Genomic DNA, 18,739 nt, shown 5'->3' with positions numbered 1-18,739 from the left:
CCGGGGGCGTTTCAGGAGCGGAGCGTTTTGTCTGGCCAACTTGCTGACTTGGTCATTTTTCCTTGATTTTTGTGCTTCTACCAGTAGGCTACGTAATTAAATGGTTTCTTTTTTTGTCTGTTTTAATTGTGTTTATTGTTGTTATTTCCTACTTTGTTGTGCGGTAGCCTACAGACAAAGTTAATACAGTTAAGTCCAGTTATGAACGACATGGATCAAAGATTTGTGGCTGTGTTTTAGTTGTTAAAAATACATTCATCCTCATAATTATTTCGTATCTATATTTCACATACAGTGCCTGTTAGCAGGAGGAGAACACTTGCATTTCTTCTCCTTTTCTCCTCGGTTATAACGGTGAAAAAGTCAGTAATAGGCAGTAATCTGATTTAAACTTTTTCAAGCATACTGATGACAGGTAGTTTCATACAGATACATACTGTAGACAGCTAGAGTAGGATTTGGTGGTAGAATTATGTACAACTGAAAGTGGGTCCCATTTTCTCTCCAAAGTTTATAAACATTAGGCCCACATTTTGCAGCTTCAGCACATATTTTAATACATTTAAAACTCATGCAGCTGTCACAATCTTCTTAAGTCCATGTATCAAATCAGAGCTGAATTTGAAAAAATGAAATAGTTATGTGCCATCTGAGAATCAAAAATGTCCCTGTAGTTTCATTTCAGGTTGTGTAACTGCTTCTCTTTCAACCACTTTATTCATGTCCCCTGTTATGTGCTGTGCACTTGTAGCTCAGACAAACTTATCATGGGAAGGTATTTTTTTCCTGATCCGTTGAGTCGGTTCAAATATCATGGCGTCTCAGATTATGAACATGTTCATTTTGCATTGAAAAGCCTTTATTTATGCAGTTCAGTTTGCAGTTCATACCTCAGTAGGGGTGCAGGTGTCTCCCCAGGTCACCCAACTCCCCTGTTCAACCTCTGTCTGTGTACAACTGATCAGAATAATTAATCATACATAACTTACTCAATAACAATGAATAAAACTATGACAGCATTTGGCAACATCCCCAGTATATCAGCATAAATAATTATAAGCAAAATAATATTTGTAAAATAAAATCCACTGTCTGTGGTCTGTGAAGTATTGTACAATAAGATACATCGGCCTGGAGTTGGTAAACTGACAACAGAAGCCAGTGAAGTGTTGCTGATGGTACAATAATGCAATATGCATTATTTCACTTAAATCTATAAACATTTATGCAATGCTCGGGTACCTTCGAGTGCAATAATATGAGTGTCTTTTTTATCTTCATGCAGGTTAAAGTAATTAACTCCTTGTCCAATTTTCACCACAAAATTCTGCATAATTCAACTGCAAGTGCTGATGTTAAACTGAGAACTTTTTACACTTTAAATAAGACTCGAGTCTGAAGGACTATGAATCCAGTACAGTACTGCATATAATCCTGCAGAAATGCATCTGAAGACATGTTAGATTTATAGAATAATGTGACACACCACATCTGAATCCCTTTGTGAGCCACAGTTCCCCCTGTTCAGCTGGAATGTAGTGAAGCCATCCATGCTTATAGAGCAGCATCAGACTGACCTCAGAAATCACATTAGATGGGAAATCATATCCATACAAATAGAATAGTGTCAGATTTGTATTTCTGAAAGATCTTTTCTGTCTGTGCTTGTTGAAGAGTGAGATATGATGATTTATGTGATTGAACGAAGATGAAAAGGAGAGACAGTGGGGAAAACAGATCAGGCTAAGAAACTGAAATAAGAGCTCTGACTTAAACAACTGTCACCCCACAATGGAGTTTAGGTCCAGAGAAATGCTTTGGCAAGCAAAGGCATTTCTTTTGATAAAGCTGATCATCCACTGCATTGCCTACTGTAGATGTAAAGCTACATTAGGCAACTTCACATGTTGGCTGCTCCAAATGGCAGCAAGAGGTAATTGTCTGGAAAATGTGAACTTCAGTACCTAGAAATCATCTGAAGTGATGTACGTTAGTAAATTATATGAGCGCTCGCCCGCTGCTGTTTAGGAGACAGTGTTGTATTTTGTGACCACACCCAACACCAGAACTTCATTTGGGCAAATAGCGTGAATCTACAGGATCTAAATCAGTGGGGATGGGACGCTCTTCTCTGTTGCAGCCCCACTTGGTGCTTTAGGCTGATAACATGGGTGCATTTTCCATAAAAATCTTGCCTAGTGTAGCTTTAACATAAAAAAAAACTGGAAATCAATTAAGAGCAGCTGCTCTTGTTATATTTTTAAAATCAAAAGACAAGTACTACAGCTATGATATTGTGTGTCATGCCATTATCCTTCTAAAGGACGAGACATTTGCACATCTTATCCTAGGGAGAAAAGTCAAAAAGACTCAAATCCAGAGTGGCTGTAAGCTTCCTGCTGCTACTACTGGTGCAGCAACCATCAGTGTTGCTGCACTCTGATTACAATGTAAGACAGAAAGCCTTATCTGTTGGCCGTGACTTGGCTAACATCATGACATACTATGATAACACGGTGACTCTAGTAAGATTGAGAGGAGAGGGAAACCGCTATAAAACAACCTACAGTAGCACTGGCACTTGGACATTAACCTTATTAACAGTGACTAAGCACAAAACAAAGGGCCGTTCCGTGTTGTGTTGTTATTTTGTTTGTGTGGTGCTATCATCATTATCCTCTTCACTCCGTTGGCTTCCTCCGGACACGCAGAGACAGGGGGAGTCCGCTTAGGTCTCTACTTTTCCGTACGTCCCCTCCGGAGGGCGGTACTGTTTAGGGAAGGCCTTCAGCTGGAGAGAGTTGAAGGCGTATTTACGGCATCCCACGTTCTTCATGGTGTTCTCTCTCCTGCAGCCCTCACTGTGGACGGGCGGAGGTGCAAAGAGGGGAGAAACAGGAGAGATGTGTTATTTACTTTGACAAAAACATATCACTTCATAAGAATTTCTAATGAGTAGGGATGGGACAATATATCAAAATTCAATACGTATTGTAATGACTCGTGATATTAGCTCCATTTTATTCTGCTGTAGTAATCACAAATAAGGCAGCTTGCCCATCACAATGTCTTTTTTGTGTCTCAGAAATAAACATAATTCTGCACAGTCATACTTTGTTGTCAGTGAACTTTTATTTATTACGTTATATCGCCGTCGTATCAAATCATGAACCCCATATCGCATATCGTGAGATAAGCAGATCGTCTCATCCCTACTAATGAGCTTTTGTAGCAGCTGACCTGCGCATGCAGTCCAGGGCCTGGGAGAAGACCTGCGGGGCCAGAGCATGCTCCTGCTGCAGGATCTGACATTGCTCCAGGGTCAGAGACATGGCCGTGCGGTCCTTCGCACTCTTACAGCTGGTGAAACGCACTCCGTTCAGACGACGACACGCCTGTAGGGTGTGGAGCGAGAGTCAGAGGAGAAAGACAGGAGGGGGTTAGAGTGAGCTAATAGGGGAAGAGTGGTGCGGAGGGGAAAAAAGCTGGCAGCGAAAGGTAGAAAAACATTTAAATATGCATAAAGCCGATGTGAGACGCGTGAAGAGAGTTTACCTCGGCCGCCTGCCAAAGAATCTCCACATTCTTGCTTTTCTTGGCGTTAACGTTCTGGCTCAGCAGCTTCAGCAGCTCAGGCAGACTGGTGGTGCTGCGGGAGCGAGGGAGACCTGAGGAGATGCAGAGGAGGGAAGGATTTTTATTTCTGGAAGGAGCGTTTTGATCATCCTCGGGCGACAGTATGCATAAGTGACTCACAGTCCTCCGGCAGGACTTCTTTAAACTGGTCGTAGTAGGAGCTGAGGCGGGCCATGCTCTCTGCGTTGATCACCTCTTGGAGCGACGTGTCTCCAAACCTGAGAACACATGTACTGACATTAGAGTAAATGACTAAGAAAGTCCATAAGCTGGGAAAGAAAAGGGACATAAAATAAGGCTTCTCTGGTGCGCCCATTTCAAATACAGAGAAAATCTGCACTCTCAAAAATGTATTTATTTTACATGTTTCAAATAAAAAATATACAGCTTGCCTTAACTCAAGATATCTTTTTGAGAGTACGGATTTCCCTTTTTGTGGTTCTGACATTAGAGTAGAAATCTTTCATGACCATTACAGTTGTCTTACTGCTGTCTTAGTAGTAGTAGCTGCCTAGTACTGAGGTTAGTTTCAAAAGATTTAATCATCCTACAGCACAATTAAGTACCTTTTGTGTTTAATTTGATAAAATGTCATTGCCAAGCAGTTATGTGATTATGTGAATATATTATTAATCAAATATTGTAAAGAAAACAGTCAAATATCACGATGCTTGAGTTGCTATAGTAATATCCCCTCAAACAAGCTTCTTTTTCAGCAACACCCAGTAGTTGGTGAGGGAGGGGAGAGTGTTCATATCACTCCAACCATTCAATCCTCATTCAAAGCTCTTTTCCACTTTCTTATTTCCCCACTTTTCTAATGCTCTCCCTTTCTGATCCATTTCCTCTTCATTCTACTCTGCCCCTCCTCCTCTCCCCTTGTTATTCTGCTCTCAAGTGCCCTCTCAACCTCTCTTCTCCTCACATCTTGGTGACTCACTTCTCGGCCAGGGTCTGCTGTTCATTGATCCCCACGTTAAACAAGACAGGCTGCACGCGCAGCAGCATCCCGTTCTGGATCTCCCGTGGCAGCGTGTCGAACATCGCCCCCGGCATGGGCACCCGGACGTTGAAGCCGTTCCTGTTTCCGGTGATGACCGGCAGCATGTCCGGGCCGAAACCCGAAGTCGCCTGGGTGATTTTAAAGGTGACGTTCCTCAGGTCCATCACTCCGACACTCATGTCCTCCAGCATGGCCAGCTCCTCCCCTTTAAGAGACAAAAACCAGGGATCACAGAGGTTAACGTCAATACAAATTCAGCCCAACATCTGTGATGATAACCTCAGTGACATACCCATAACCCCAATGATATCCTCAAACATCAAAGCTTGGTTTATATACAGGTTCCCACGACGGCGTATTAGAGCCATTGTAAAACTCAGAATTTTGAAATTTCAAAAAAAATAAATACGAACCCCCCCCCACCCCCCCCACCCCTGAAATTTGTGAGAAAAAAAACCCCTCAGAAATTTGAAATTGAGTTTTTTCTCACAAATTTCAGTGTGTTTTATTTCCGTACATTTCTGACTTTAATCTCAGAAATTCTGAGTTTTTCTCAGGATACAATGGCCCTAATACGCCATCAGACAGGTACTCTCCCAAAATAGAACAAGAAATTGTTTCATCAGATCACACACACACAGGCAAATTACCATAGGTGCTGAGCAGGCCCTCATACTGCACCAGCAGGCCAATAGTGTGTAGCTGCCTGAGGAAGCCGTTGTCACAGATACAGTTCCTCAGCTTGATGATGAAGCCACAGATCAGAGCCGTCAGCTGTAATCACCACAATATGTATCTCATCAATACAACCATCATACAGTATGTCAATCTGTCTTCTTCCTAGGTTTCTAATGCCTTTGCACACAAGTTGCTATATCCAAAAGTCTGTATATATGAATGTAACAGGAGTGTTTGTGGCTGACCGTCTGGCAGAAGACGACGTCCCGGCGGTACTGCAGGGTGAGGCTCATGGCGATGGTGGGGGCGCTGTCCTGCATCAGCAGGAACACCATGGCCTTCTTGGCTTTGTCGCTCATCAGAGACGCACAGTCTGTCAGCGTGGTGAGGAGCGGGTACAGAGCCTCGCTCCACTCGCCTGCAGACAGAGAGCAGAGGTTACACGTGTGCACGCACACACACACGCACACGCACACGCACACGCACACACACACACACAAAGACACACACACACAAACTTTGATTCTTTATTTTGGTTATTATTATTTATTATTATATCTTAAATTAAATTCCAGGTAGCAAAAAGGTCTTAAAAAGATCTTGGCTTTCTGAAACCTGCAGATACCCTGACACACAAACACAAAATGTTTAATTCCAGAATACAATATGTTGATTTTAAGCAAAAACAACATCAACAATGATGAGGTTTAATTTAAAGTAATGAGTTTTATATTCAGGCCAGCAATCAAATTGCAAGAATAGATATGATTTTCTATAATGGTGGATGTCTTGGTTAAAACCTTCTTTTAGCACACTGACAGATTCATTATGGAGGCGCAGGGATCCTGTAACATTGCTCTTACCAGGGGAAGTCTTTTCTACCTCTGGGCTGTGATCTAGAGATGAGAGAAGGTAAAAAATATTTAGATAAAGACGAAGAACTTTTACATGAGCCACTTCACGTGATTGTCTTGATTTCAAACAGCCAACGACACTAAAGCAGTTTGAAGTGATTGTGGGAATAAACCTACAGTTCTGTGCGACATGATGTGAAAAGCATGCAGGAATCTGGTGAGAGAGTGATGATGATGATGATGATGGAGGATGATGATGTGATGGATGCCATGATGATGATGATGATGATGATGGTAAATCCTTCTTTTTATGTCCAGGATGTATCCAGAAAGCTTCCTGGTTACTATGGATACCTCATGAGATTGACACATTCAAATTAACCCTCTGACCATTGTCCTCAGTAGTGTGATCAGTGAATACATGGATGCATGTATTGTGAGTCATTTACAAACCACAGAGCAAAGTGTGTGTGTGTGTGTGTGTGTGTGTGTGTGTGTGTGTGTGTGTGTGTGTACCTTTCTTGTTAGTGTGCCCCGGGTCCTCGTCAGCGAGCAGGAAGACATCTTCAGAGCTGCTGTCGCTCTGCAGTTTGTCTCTCTGCAGCAGCCTGTCCACTCTCTGGATCACACACTCCAGGCTCTTGTCGACGTTCAGCCAAACCTTCCCCTACACACAAAACAGGACACACACACACACACACACATTGCATGTAGAATCCATATGAAAAACACGCGTGAATCCGAATTTTAAGAGGACAGGATCAGCCATGCCCTTACCCACTCCTCCTCGTGCCAGTCCGCTTGCAAAGAGGTGCGCTTGCTTTTATACCCGTCGCCGCCGTCCGGAGGTGCCGCGTGGCGCGAGGGCGAGGTGGCGGGACGAGATGGGGAGGTCGGGTGGCGGGAGGGGGAGCGGGACGGGGAGCGAGAGGAGGGGGAGAGGGAGGACGAGGAGGGGGACGGGGTGCCTTGCTGAGCGAACTCCGGGCGGGCGGCAGCCAGGGCCAGGATGGCTGAGGACAGCAGCTTGGAGTCACACACCGTCACCAGCTGACGAGTCTGCATAGGCAGTGTGTGTGTGTGTGTGTGTGTGTGTGTGTGTGTGTGTGTGTGTGTGACAGAAAAGAATATCATTAAGAGTCGTAAGCAGTGGTAGTGGTAATAATGTGATCTGTGTGTTTGGCAGGGTAAAATTAACGGGGGTTTGAGGCAAAAATGCCACTGAAAGTTTATAAAATGTCTGTGAAGTTAAAAACTAGGAGTACCCTTTTTTGCGTTTCACTCTGTTCACATGTTTTACACTGAGTTGTCTTAAATTCATGTGTGAATGTGACTACTGTCCCACATGGGCCACTGTAAGTGATTTGTGGGAGTTTTTGACCCATTCTTCTCAAGAAAAATGGAGTAGACAACCGAGCACACAGCCCGAAATAGTAGAAATTTTTCTTTCTTATGATGGTATATTATGATTTAAATTAAACCAAATCTTTGTTGTACAAATTGAGTATTCATTTTCCAACATGCAGTGCAACTGCATTATTGTATAGTTCAATAAATTTGCCAACAATAAGAACCAAAATGCCTCTAAAAATCAGATCAAGGGGGAAAAAAATTACCCCGGAAAATGTGTGTGTTTGTGTGTGTTGGGGTCGGTCAATCAAATTTTGAGTGCAAGAGTGAGCACAGATTGCTGTATTGTTTTATCTGTTTATTCTACTGGATTATCTGTGTGTCTGTTTTTACTGCACTTGACCATCAGAAATCCCTGAAGGGATAATAAAGTCATTTTTAGCTTGTAAGAATTAATCAATCGTTTGCAGAGAGTGAGAGTAGTGAATAAAGTTGAGAGGAGGATGAATTAGTAATAGAAAAAGCCAGAAGGACAGGGAGAGTGAAGCAAAGGGGACAGAGCATTGTGAGATTAAGAACTACAACATAACCCATTAATATTCCATTAAAAATCCCTCTACCCTACCTTCTCTGTTAGGATGACCAGCGTTCTCTCCAGAGCGTTGGCTGAGCGTTCCTTGGCAGCGCGGGACAGACGCTCTGTGTAGTAACACACCTGGGTCTTCAGAGTGTTAATTTGACCGATCAGCTCCTTTGCTTTCACCACATCCTGAGGCAAGAACGCTGCTGCTTTTGAGCCAGAGCCAGCACTGCAGTGTGAAATGGAGAAAGAGAGTGTGTGAAAGAGAGAGAAATAAAAGAGACAAGAAGTTGAAATTGTGGGACAGGCATGGCATACATAGCAATGACACAAAATGCACAAACACACATATTATAAGGCATTACACATAATCTCACCTCTCCTCCCCATAAGCACTGATTGAGGCAAAGAGAACAAATCAAGAAGATTTGAACTATTTGTAACAAACACCCCTGTCAAACTCATGACAAAAACCCAGCAAGACTCTTTGTGCTCCACTCACTGTTTCCTGGCTTCCTCCAGCTTGTGCAGCAGTTTTCGGAGGCCGCAGCCCTTAAAGCCTTGATGGTGCGCTGCAGGAGCTCCGATAGTCACTACATCGTATGTCCGGTCTGACAGGGGGAAGGAGGACAATAAAATAGTGGGTCAAATATAATATTGAGTGAGCGTGTCCTCATACACAGGAACAATAAAAGTGTGGACACACACATAAACGTGCAGCATATATGCAAACATCACCTACCATAGCCCGACTCTCCCTGCACTCTCATTCTCTGGATGTGCAGGTTAGTGGGGATAAACTCCAGCTTCCTCTCTGCTTTCAAGGTGCTAGACTTAAATGAGGGACCTGTGAAGGAGCAGAGAGGGAGAAAAAGATTATCTCTTAGGTTAATATTGTGGCAAAAGAGATATAAGACATAATGTATCCTATATGAAAATGTGAACATCATTGATACAATATGTTACACTGGTGTTCTTTAATGTTACGATATTCATGTTTTTTTACTTGAATGACATGAATTACACAGGTGTTATAAACTGTGTGTGTGTGTGTGTGTGTGTGTACATGTGTGCTTCTAACCCTTGTATTCATGCAGGTCACTGATGGTCTCCTGGTAGGTGAGGATGATGGTCTGGTACTGGGTGATGATGTCCCTCCTCAGGTTCTCCCAACATGGAGACAGCTCACCCAGCTCCTCCAGCTCACACACCCTGCACACCACACAAACACATTCATATTTAAGGAGACAACTCTCTGTCTCCCATGATATATATACAGTATATACACACACACACACATATATACTGTATTCTATTCTCGAGAGCATGATGCTACCTGACGGCGTCTTCCTCCAGCAGCAGCTTGACAAACTGGCGAGGAATGTGCAGGGAGAGAATACTCTCAGCCATCTGCTCCAGGATCCGAAGGTGGTTGCCATCCGTAGTGGGGAAACGGTACATCCTTGACATGACGCCTCCGAACACTGCCATGAATCATCACACCTCGTAATTATACATGTAGTAATCAGGTTAGTAGTTAGTTAGACAGCTATCCAGATGCATCTGTACATTACTGAGCCAGTGCAAGACTCTTACATAGACAAAAGGAGGAGATGAATCTTTAGTTTGCATCTTTGTTTAGTTAATATGAACACACACTCACCAGCCTTCAGCAGTGTGTCTTTACACAGAGATGCGGATTTGGATTTGATGCCCATGGATTCAGTCAGGCTTTCATCAACTGGGAGCACCATCTGACGCACACACACACACACACAAACGGTTGCCTAAAGGAATTCATCCTACCTTTATATGCCACGAAATAAACTGGAACAACTAGTTAGGTGAAACTATCTTCCTCATTCATTGATCTGTAAGGACATAACAGTAGAGCCACTAACGAGCCTTGGGCGGAGATGTGATGAAATAGACATGAAAAAGAGGTTTACTATGCTCCCCTGGGAAACGGTACTGTTAGTTACAGAGAACTTTTCCTTCACCCTCACCCTTCCATTGACAGTGTCTCCTCTCTGTAACCTAGCAACAGGAGCTCTCTGGTCCCGCTTCTCCTCTATCTGCCAGGCGATGATGGTGATGTTGCCCACACGCTCGCTCTCTGCTGACCTGACACACAGCAACAGCAAGTTAAGTTCAACTGAAATCAATCGCTATCATTTCCTCTTATCACTGGTAGAGGATATTAGCTATAAGATAATCAATATTAGCGACGGTACTGTGTTTTGTATCTGTCTGTTACCTGAGAGTTAGGTGGAGTCGGTGGTGTTTGTCCTGCAGCAGCTCCTTCACAGAAAACATGGCTGAACCTAGCATGTACATCTGTCACACAAAGACACACACACACACAAACAAAGGATTTGAAGGATTTAAGTGTGTGGAGGATTTAACCTAGACAAGTAAATAAGGCTGTATTCATTTCCTATGAGATATGATAATTCGGTGGAGTAGTTTTGTAAGAGATGATTGTTGGGTTGTGCTCACTGTGCCCTGCGAACGGTCCTTCACATCGTAGACAGAAAGCTTGACCTGAGTCTGCTGAGTGATCAGAGAGTCCTGGAAGAACGCTATACTGCTCAGGAAGATGGGGTTACTGGTTCCCTGCAGAGAGAGAAAGAGAGAGAGAGAGAGAGAAAGAGAGATGAGATGAGATGAGATACTGATATACAGTATGTGCAGTGTATTGTTGAGTATTTTTAATCTCTCCCTGTGTAGAACAGCCCCCCATCTCCTGGAAGCTAAGAAAGAAAGAGAACAAAAAATAGAGAGAGAAAGAAAGAAAGAGTGATGATGTTGTTGTACCTCGATGATCTCAGTCTGAGCGTGCTTGGTCCAGAAGGCCTGAGGCGGAGTGGTGCAGCTGACTGCCACAAAGCTGGTGGGCTTCCGGTCCAGAGCCGGAGTAACCAGCTCACTGCAGGCTGGGGCAGAGTGTAAACACAGCAGGAGATTACAAACTGTGGTGTTTCATAGTAGGCTAGTCACTAATCCGTGGCCTTGGGAGGGATGTAATACAGTGTTTTCTAGTTGGGTACTTTATGATCAGCAATTGTGGATCTGTGAAGCTGTAATGCTTTCAGGTTGAACAAAGGATAACAAGTAAACACATTGTCTCCCATGAATGATGCAGGCACCCCTTGGGCCAATCAGTAACAAGATGCATCATCCCTCCAATTTCATCAAAATCAGACCAATGGTGTAGCAGTTTAAATCTTTAATTATAGCGTGGTATGTGGTAATTTATTTTATTTATTTTTTTTGCTCTTATATGTATCACCGGAAGATGTATGTTTTGTAAAATGGTGGTGTCCTGTAATCCCATGTGGGATGGGCCAGATGTTTGGCATGACACAGAAATAAAAATAAACTAACTAACTAGCTATAGCGCCTCCATTAGGCCCATCACTGTAATGTTTTAAACACCATAGCACAGTGTCAAAATGTGTCATCCCTCCAAGTTTTGTCAAAATCGGACCAGTGGTGTCTGAGATTTCACCTGAGATTTCCTGTTTCACAGATGGGTGGATGGACACAGCCCGATCCACAGACCCCCCCCCCCACCCCCACCCCCTTACTCTGATGTCATCCTGTGGGACAAATAATCCATCTATCCCACAGAGGTTGTTGACCCTCAACTCACCCAGACTAAACTCCAGCACGGGCTCGTCTGGATCCTGATTGTTGCCTACAGGACAGTAGAAAGACAGAGAAAAGACCCTTTTTTAAAGCCCCGCCATTTCAACATCAAATGGAGCAAACAGGTTACCGTGGCAGCGGTTACTTAGTTACCTGCGAGAGTCAGCCCCATCATCTCAGCTGAGAGATCAAACGTGTTGGCCCGGTACACCGACCACGGCCGATGGCGGGGGCTGCGCTCCTTCCCCGACATGGTGGCTGCGCGTCAGGGCCGAGGAGGGGGGTTTGAATCAGCAGAAAGACTTGGACCAGACGCCAAAACCCCTCTCTCACGTCAGCTCTTTCCTGTGTGTGTGTGTGTCTATGTGTGTGTTGGCTTTTCTTGTGCGTTGATCTCTGTAGTCACAGGCTGGTCACTAGTAAAGCTGTAGGAAAGAGAGAGGACAACAACAACAAAGAGATGAGCCGCTGTCCCCATAGAAACACTGGATGTGCAGTGAAGACTGTATGTACGTTGGCCCATTAAATCGCACAATATATGTTGTTATTGATGCTGTTATGTTCTATATCTCGCAAGGTTAAAGAGATGAAAAACTAGTTGAATTTGCCATGAAGACAATATCTCACCCTGATGATAAAAATAGATGAGAGTTGATATGAGCAGATCTGTTCAAAACCGTCTGTGAAATCTGTGAGGAAGAGTGTAAGAGAAAGCAGCACTGAAAGTTCCCTGTCAGTATTCTACCTCTTCCTTTCCCCCTGTCAATGTGCTAATATAGGCGGTGGGAAAAAGGCTTAGCTTGGAGAAAAAGTGTGACTTTTCACACAGCTGCAGGGTGTGAGGAGACAGAGCAGCTAGACGAAATCTACACTTCATCTTTTCTCTCTCCTGATGCTAATTGCGCTTGCCTCATGCTCTTTGAAAACAGGGTTCTGCCTAGAGACAGACAAAGCAAGGTATAACGGGTAAGTGTTGAACACACATGCACAGACACATGTATACACACAAACACACACACACACACACACTATTGTCTCAGGATAATCTGTATTGAACATTGCTGTTTGCACACAGGTCACGCAGCCAATCTACTCCAGACATAACAGGAAATCTCATTAGAGGAAGGCGCCATGTATAACTGAAACAGATTAGGTCAAATGAGTTATTTCACAAGTCTATTCTGGGACACTACTACCTAGATTAAACACTCAATACTTTATTGCTTTGCTGCTATATAAGAACACTTTGTGCATGCGGTATATCTCTGTGTACACAGTACGCAGACCTTACATTGATGTTTCCATCTCTCTACCTAAAGACAGATTCCACCTGAAAATGAAATAAAAAATAAAACCTTGGTGTTCCTTTTGCCATATATTGGAGACAGTGAGTCGTGTCTTGTTGGCCACAAAGTTACAATGCACTTCCACTATCGCTTCAACCACACACGCACACATAGACCTTACATGTAAAGAGTAAGATTATCCTCAAAACTAGTTCCACCGCCTGAGTACTTATGCTACAACTGATGGTGCAACTGATTAAGACATAGACACACATAGTTGTCATGTCCATTATCCATTTTGTCTAAGCGGGGCTGGTGATGTGAAGGGCTGAGCATATAGGCCTCCACATATGCTATAACACTGCAGCTGCCAAGTTTACGTTCAGCTGTGTGAAAACAGGAAACGACGGCTGCACCGGCTGACTAGGAGTTCCCCCCCTACTGAAACAGTTGCTGTCTCACTCTATTCATCTCCTTGCTCTGTTGCTCGCCTCTCAACCGCCTCCTTTGCCTCCATCTCATCTCTCTTTATTACGCTAATAGGAAGAGGCAAGGGACTAAACCACTGTCTATTTGCTTTGCTCTGCTGAGCCTTCACCTCTCCGTTGTCCCATTTCGCTTTTTGAGAGGTTTGTTCTTTGGATGAATAACAGCCATCTAAATATCTTTCACTGTCTCAAATAGAGCTGCAACAATTAATCGATTAATCGATTAGTTGTTAACTATTAAATTAATCGCCAACTATTTTGATAATCGATTAATCGGTTTGAGTAATTTTTTAAGAAAAATAAGTCAAAATTCTCTGATTCCAGCTTCTTAAATGTGAATATTTTCTGGTTTCTTTACTCCTCTATGACAGTAAACTGAATATCTTTGGGTTGTGGACAAAACAAGACATTTGAGGACGTCATCTTGGGCTTTGGGAAACACTGATCGACATTTTTCACCATTTTCTGACATTTTATAGACCAAACAACTAATCGATTAATCGAGAAAATAATCGACAGATTAATCGACAATGAAAATAATCGTTAGTTGCAGCCCTAGTCGACAACAGCAAACCTTGCTGTATCTTACTCAATAAAAAGCACAGTTTTTCTCTTTCTGTCTTTGTCAGGTGCCACACTCTGCTCATCTTCAGTTTTCATTCAGCAGCGGTGAGTGTCATTGGAGACTGCAGCAGCTGATCAGTGCTTTCCAAATGAACCGTTCACACCGCATGCATGCTGATTTCAGCACAGGGAAAAGCCGAGATGTTGTAAAAGAGGAAGTAACATGGCTTCAAATAAGACTAGTTTCTCTCTATAAGGGAATTGTGACAATATCAGGTGACATGGGCCACTAACATCACCACTGTCCTACATGTCATTCTCTGAACGCAGCATGTGAGGAACTCTTTAAGCTTAGACAAGTTAAATGTCACACCGGTGCTGCTAAATGGAAAACAACATCAACACAAGCACACCAAGCACCACTAAGCACAAATTTGAAGCACAAAGGAGTGAGTGGAGGACAGAAGAGAGGAGGGAACAGAGTACAGAACAAGGATGTGTGGAGAAAATGTGAAAGGTTAAGAGGAAGAGTAAAGGAAGCAGCAAGTGGCCTCCTGGTGACTAACCTGAGCTGCGAGCAGCTTGAGATCGCTTGCAAATGCTTACATTTCCTGTGGCATGTCAGACCCACTCAACGTTTCCTCTTACATACGCGTGCATAGGAGTGTGCATGTGTAACACACAAATGTCCACTCGCCCTCGCACAGAGAAGGATCAGCTGGAATTGTTATCCCTCACTTCCCAGAACTGATATATTATTGACCACAGATCTGGTGGAGAGAGTATCAAGGGTATGTGTGTATTTCTGTATGTTGTGTGTGTGGCTGTTTATTTGCTATTGTGTGAGGCACACTGACAAAAAGCCAACAGTGTGTGTGTGTGTGCCTGTGCATTCATGTGTAAGGACTTCTGCAATGGAGGTCTATTTTTACACGTGAATCTGTTCTGACGTCACACACCACGCACAAATGAAAACACTGTCTCCCAGTGACACACTCAACACTCAAAGTCATCTGCACATGCACACACACAATCCCAAAGACACATCATTCACACACTACCAGGAGGAGGTTTGTGTGTAATGCTCTTTGCCAGTTTAATCTCTATTTTGGCAGCTTTGCATGAAAGCGAACAGTTGACAATTACAGCGTGGATGCTCTGCCTCATTAGGTTGTGTAGGAGTCATTGTCAGTGGGAACTGGCTTTAACATGCTGTAATCCCCCACTGCCTGGGGCAGTGTGGGAATCTCTCTAGGAAACCTACAGTGGATCTAATGCAAAGCCACAGGGAGCCACTCAGCATCATCATTACATCTCTCTGACAATCATCAGCTACCCGCAGTCTGTTGGAGGGGAGCGCAGACGCAAGAGGCCTGATGAGGGTCTTGGGAGAAGACTGGGGAAGCAGCCTGATGATTCTCCAACTGGCTGCAGGATGGCCTAGTGGTTGAAGAGAGTGTTCTTCACCCAGATGACCTGGGTTCTAGCTCCGCAACAAGTAGCATCTACTTGTTCTGTATCTGACCTCTGACCTCCTTGGAGGCAGGCAAAAAGAGATTTTCCCTACAGTGAGGAATCAAGTATTGCCTTATCATTATTAAAGTTTCCAAAATATCTAGCGGCGGCCCGCACTCTCAAGACACAGTGGCCGAGGCAGGAGATGAAACCATTCTTTTCATAATGACTTTATTGGTGGACTTCTTGGCGGTGAGGACGGCAGAAGCTGAAACATATCCACCAATAAAGTCATTAGAATGGTTTCATCTCCCGCCTCAGTCAGTGTGTCTTGAGAGTGCCGGCCTCCGCTAGATATTTTGGAAACTGTTGGCCTGATTGCGAGAGCCGAGCCGACGCACCGCTAGAGACTAACAAAGAACATAAAGCGCTGGGTAAATGCTCTCAGTTTACAGAGAGTTTTTAAAGACCAATATGTGTTTGGGGTCACCGCCTTTAAGAGGAACGGGTATGTAAGAGTGTGAAGGTGCAGCTATGGGAGGCGAGTGAAACGGTATATATCTGGATGAAGACAACACAGAGGACTCTCCGGTGGCCCTCAGACATCTGTGTGAGAACGGCAGAAAGCCCTATGGGGCGGTCTGGAGAGGCAAGTGACCCAGTTAGGAGGGCCGGCGCCACACACCAGGCCCCCTGCAGATGCTGTCAGCTCCGGCTGCACTGCAGTGTCTCTCTCTCCTCCCTAGATGTCCTCCCTCCTCTCTTCTTCCCATCCGCTGTCGAGGTGCCTCCCCCGCTGCTCCTGCTCCTCTCACTCTCCCCCTCATCTCTTTCAATGTACAATTCTGTCTCAAATACAGTCTCCTATTATCCCTTTCCACTGGTCTTTCTCTCCACCTTTATGCTCTGTCATCCACCCTGTCCTTTTCTTTTTTTCTTTCCCCATCTATCTTCCTTCCCACTGTCCCCCTATAACCCCACTGCTCTTCTCTGTTTCCATCTATTGATCCTGGTTCGGTGCAGAGCTGAGCTAAGCCGGTCTGCCGTCCCTCGGGTCTGATCTACAATCGTCTTCCCGATGCCGGAATGTTGTGCTGTAACCATGGATACGGACACGGATGCGTCGTTAGCAGGATGACCGGCTGGCTGCAGCACGGCTGATCAGTGAATCACTGTAATCGATCAGAGCGGAGGAGAATATGCAGAGCAGTTCATGCTCAAGACAAGCCGCACACACACACACACACACACACACACCGACACACAGACTCAGAAGCGTGGGGGTCACACACAACAAGGAGAAAGTCACGACGCCAACAAAGAAGTTCTTGTTTCCCAGATAGCGGGGAAACTGAACTGTCAGCATGAGAAACCTCTGATGATGATAATAATGAACTCCTGCTAATGAGGCTACAGGGTCACACACACACACACACACACACACACACACACACACACACACAGAAAGGGTTAGTAAGGTCCTTGGGTATCAGAAGAAATGTTTAAAGGTCTGTTTATCATAAGACTATGTTCATGCTCAATGGTTTTGTTAGAAGTCCTTATCAAACACACACAGAGGGAGAAGGAGAAAGAGAGAGACAGAGAGGGAAAGAGAGAGACAGAGAGGGAAAGAGAGAGAGAGAGAGCGAGAGAGAGAGAGAGAGAGAGAGAGAGAGAGAGAGAGAGAGAGAGAGAGAGAGAGATGAATCATATTAGGGGCTGAGTTTAATTTAGTTCTGTCACCAAAGGAGTGAAAACAGTGATTCAACAGATCAAACCTAATCCTCTACTCTCTATTGGGAGCATCTGGTAGGCCTGGGCGATGGCGTGGCCCATTGCCTCATAAGCAACACAGCAAACCTCTGCTATATGCTGTTATATATTAAAATAAATATAGAACAGAGCATACATAATCCTAAATCCACACCATCACGGTTTCAGGCCCGGGTGGTCCAGGACTAGGTTGCTGTATCCTGTCTGTTTACCAGGCTGGGTGCATGAAAATATATAGGCGGAGGCTAGCTCTGTTTAATTGGAAGTCTATGTATGGTCGCATGGCCAATAATATTATCATTATACCTCAGTGTGGATGCACTCTTATGCCTTGACACTCAGACAATAACAAAGATTGCGTCATGATATCTACTGATGCCCATTCAATGAGGCTGCCGCTGCTGTCAAAGAGCTGCACTATCACAAACCCCCTCTCCACAAAGGCAGGCCAGGCGTTTTTAAACCAAATGTCGAAAGCGATATTTGAAATCTTGTTATGACAACACGTCTTAATCGAAACCTGCTGCGAGCCATGATCCTCTCGATTTGCAATAACATCCATCATCGACAAGCCATGAGATCAAATGAATATGTGAAAGGAGAAGCACTCACAGTGAGAACCTTGAAATATTCCATACCGGTAGCAGAAGTGTGAAGGTCTGGGTTTCTTTTCATATTGATGCGCATCTCGGTTGCATACTCGACGATGTCTGCAGTAGAGACTCGCCCTGCCCGCTCCCTCTGACACACCGAGGCGGAACACCGAGCAGCGCCGCCTCTCTCCACCGGGCGGCGCTCTCCGTCCGGTCTGGAGAGAGCAACTTGTACCATTACAGTAGCCTACAGTACAGGCTAATAATAACCTCACCCACCCACCGGTGTAGTTGGATGGATAGATAGATACTTTGAGTGGGCCATGTCACAGAATAAAATAACAGCATTTCTCTCAGATGAAAACAAGCCACAGGCCTGTATCCAGTGATGATGCTGAGGCCCTTTAGAAATAAGTACTAAAGTAATCCCACCTGTTTATTTGCAGAATAGTTTTCTCGCCCCTTTAGGCTAAGATACATCTTAAATTTATAGATTTAAATTCATGGTACAGGCCTGCATCATAGTAAGTAGTCGGCCTAGGTAGCCTATCAAACTGGTTCAAGTTATGTGGGGGTAGCACTTTAAAAGATATAGTTGTTTGACCGACTGGAGGTTATATTCACCTCAACAATAGCACAGGGATTCTGGATTATAGGTGAGAAACTGCTTCTAATACAAGTGGAAGTTGAAACCAGAGTCGCCCCGGGAGCTCTGTCGCCGAAACTAGAGAATGTCCCCTGAATAGCCTGCAGAAACACCCGGCCCCACCCTTCCGTTTGCTTTACTTGACACCCAATCAGAGCCGTGCTCGGGGCCGCGCCCAGCCC

At 44.4% G+C, this 18,739-nt stretch overlaps 1 protein-coding gene across 1 annotated transcript; it reads right to left on the bottom strand.

Moving 5' to 3' along the window:
• Positions 1 to 621: 621 nt before the first annotated feature.
• inpp4aa (inositol polyphosphate-4-phosphatase type I Aa) lies at positions 622 to 18,027 on the bottom strand. The gene is made up of 23 exons (XM_071539230.1): positions 17,931 to 18,027; positions 11,906 to 12,177; positions 11,757 to 11,801; positions 10,919 to 11,037; positions 10,601 to 10,717; positions 10,359 to 10,438; positions 10,108 to 10,225; positions 9,765 to 9,855; positions 9,438 to 9,585; positions 9,183 to 9,313; positions 8,844 to 8,948; positions 8,604 to 8,712; positions 8,147 to 8,330; positions 6,949 to 7,230; positions 6,688 to 6,838; positions 6,181 to 6,213; positions 5,563 to 5,735; positions 5,290 to 5,413; positions 4,577 to 4,844; positions 3,757 to 3,854; positions 3,556 to 3,668; positions 3,241 to 3,395; positions 622 to 2,861 (listed from the first exon to the last, which is right to left on the bottom strand). Exons 2-23 carry the CDS (start codon positions 12,003 to 12,005, stop codon positions 2,729 to 2,731), a joined length of 2,877 nt encoding a protein of 958 aa, XP_071395331.1. The 5' UTR covers positions 12,006 to 12,177; positions 17,931 to 18,027; the 3' UTR covers positions 622 to 2,728.
• Between the last annotated feature and the right edge of the window lie 712 nt (positions 18,028 to 18,739).

Source organism: Centroberyx affinis, unplaced genomic scaffold (assembly GCF_046629955.1).
Source record: "Centroberyx affinis isolate AG114_WGS23_722 - 3 ecotype Tasmania unplaced genomic scaffold, CSIRO-AGI_Caff_v1 ptg003428l_1, whole genome shotgun sequence".
In the NCBI taxonomy this organism is placed as follows: Eukaryota; Metazoa; Chordata; class Actinopteri; order Beryciformes; family Berycidae; genus Centroberyx; species Centroberyx affinis.
The sequence above is the reverse complement of the archived record's forward strand: the minus strand, read 5'-3'. Positions and strand labels throughout refer to the sequence as shown.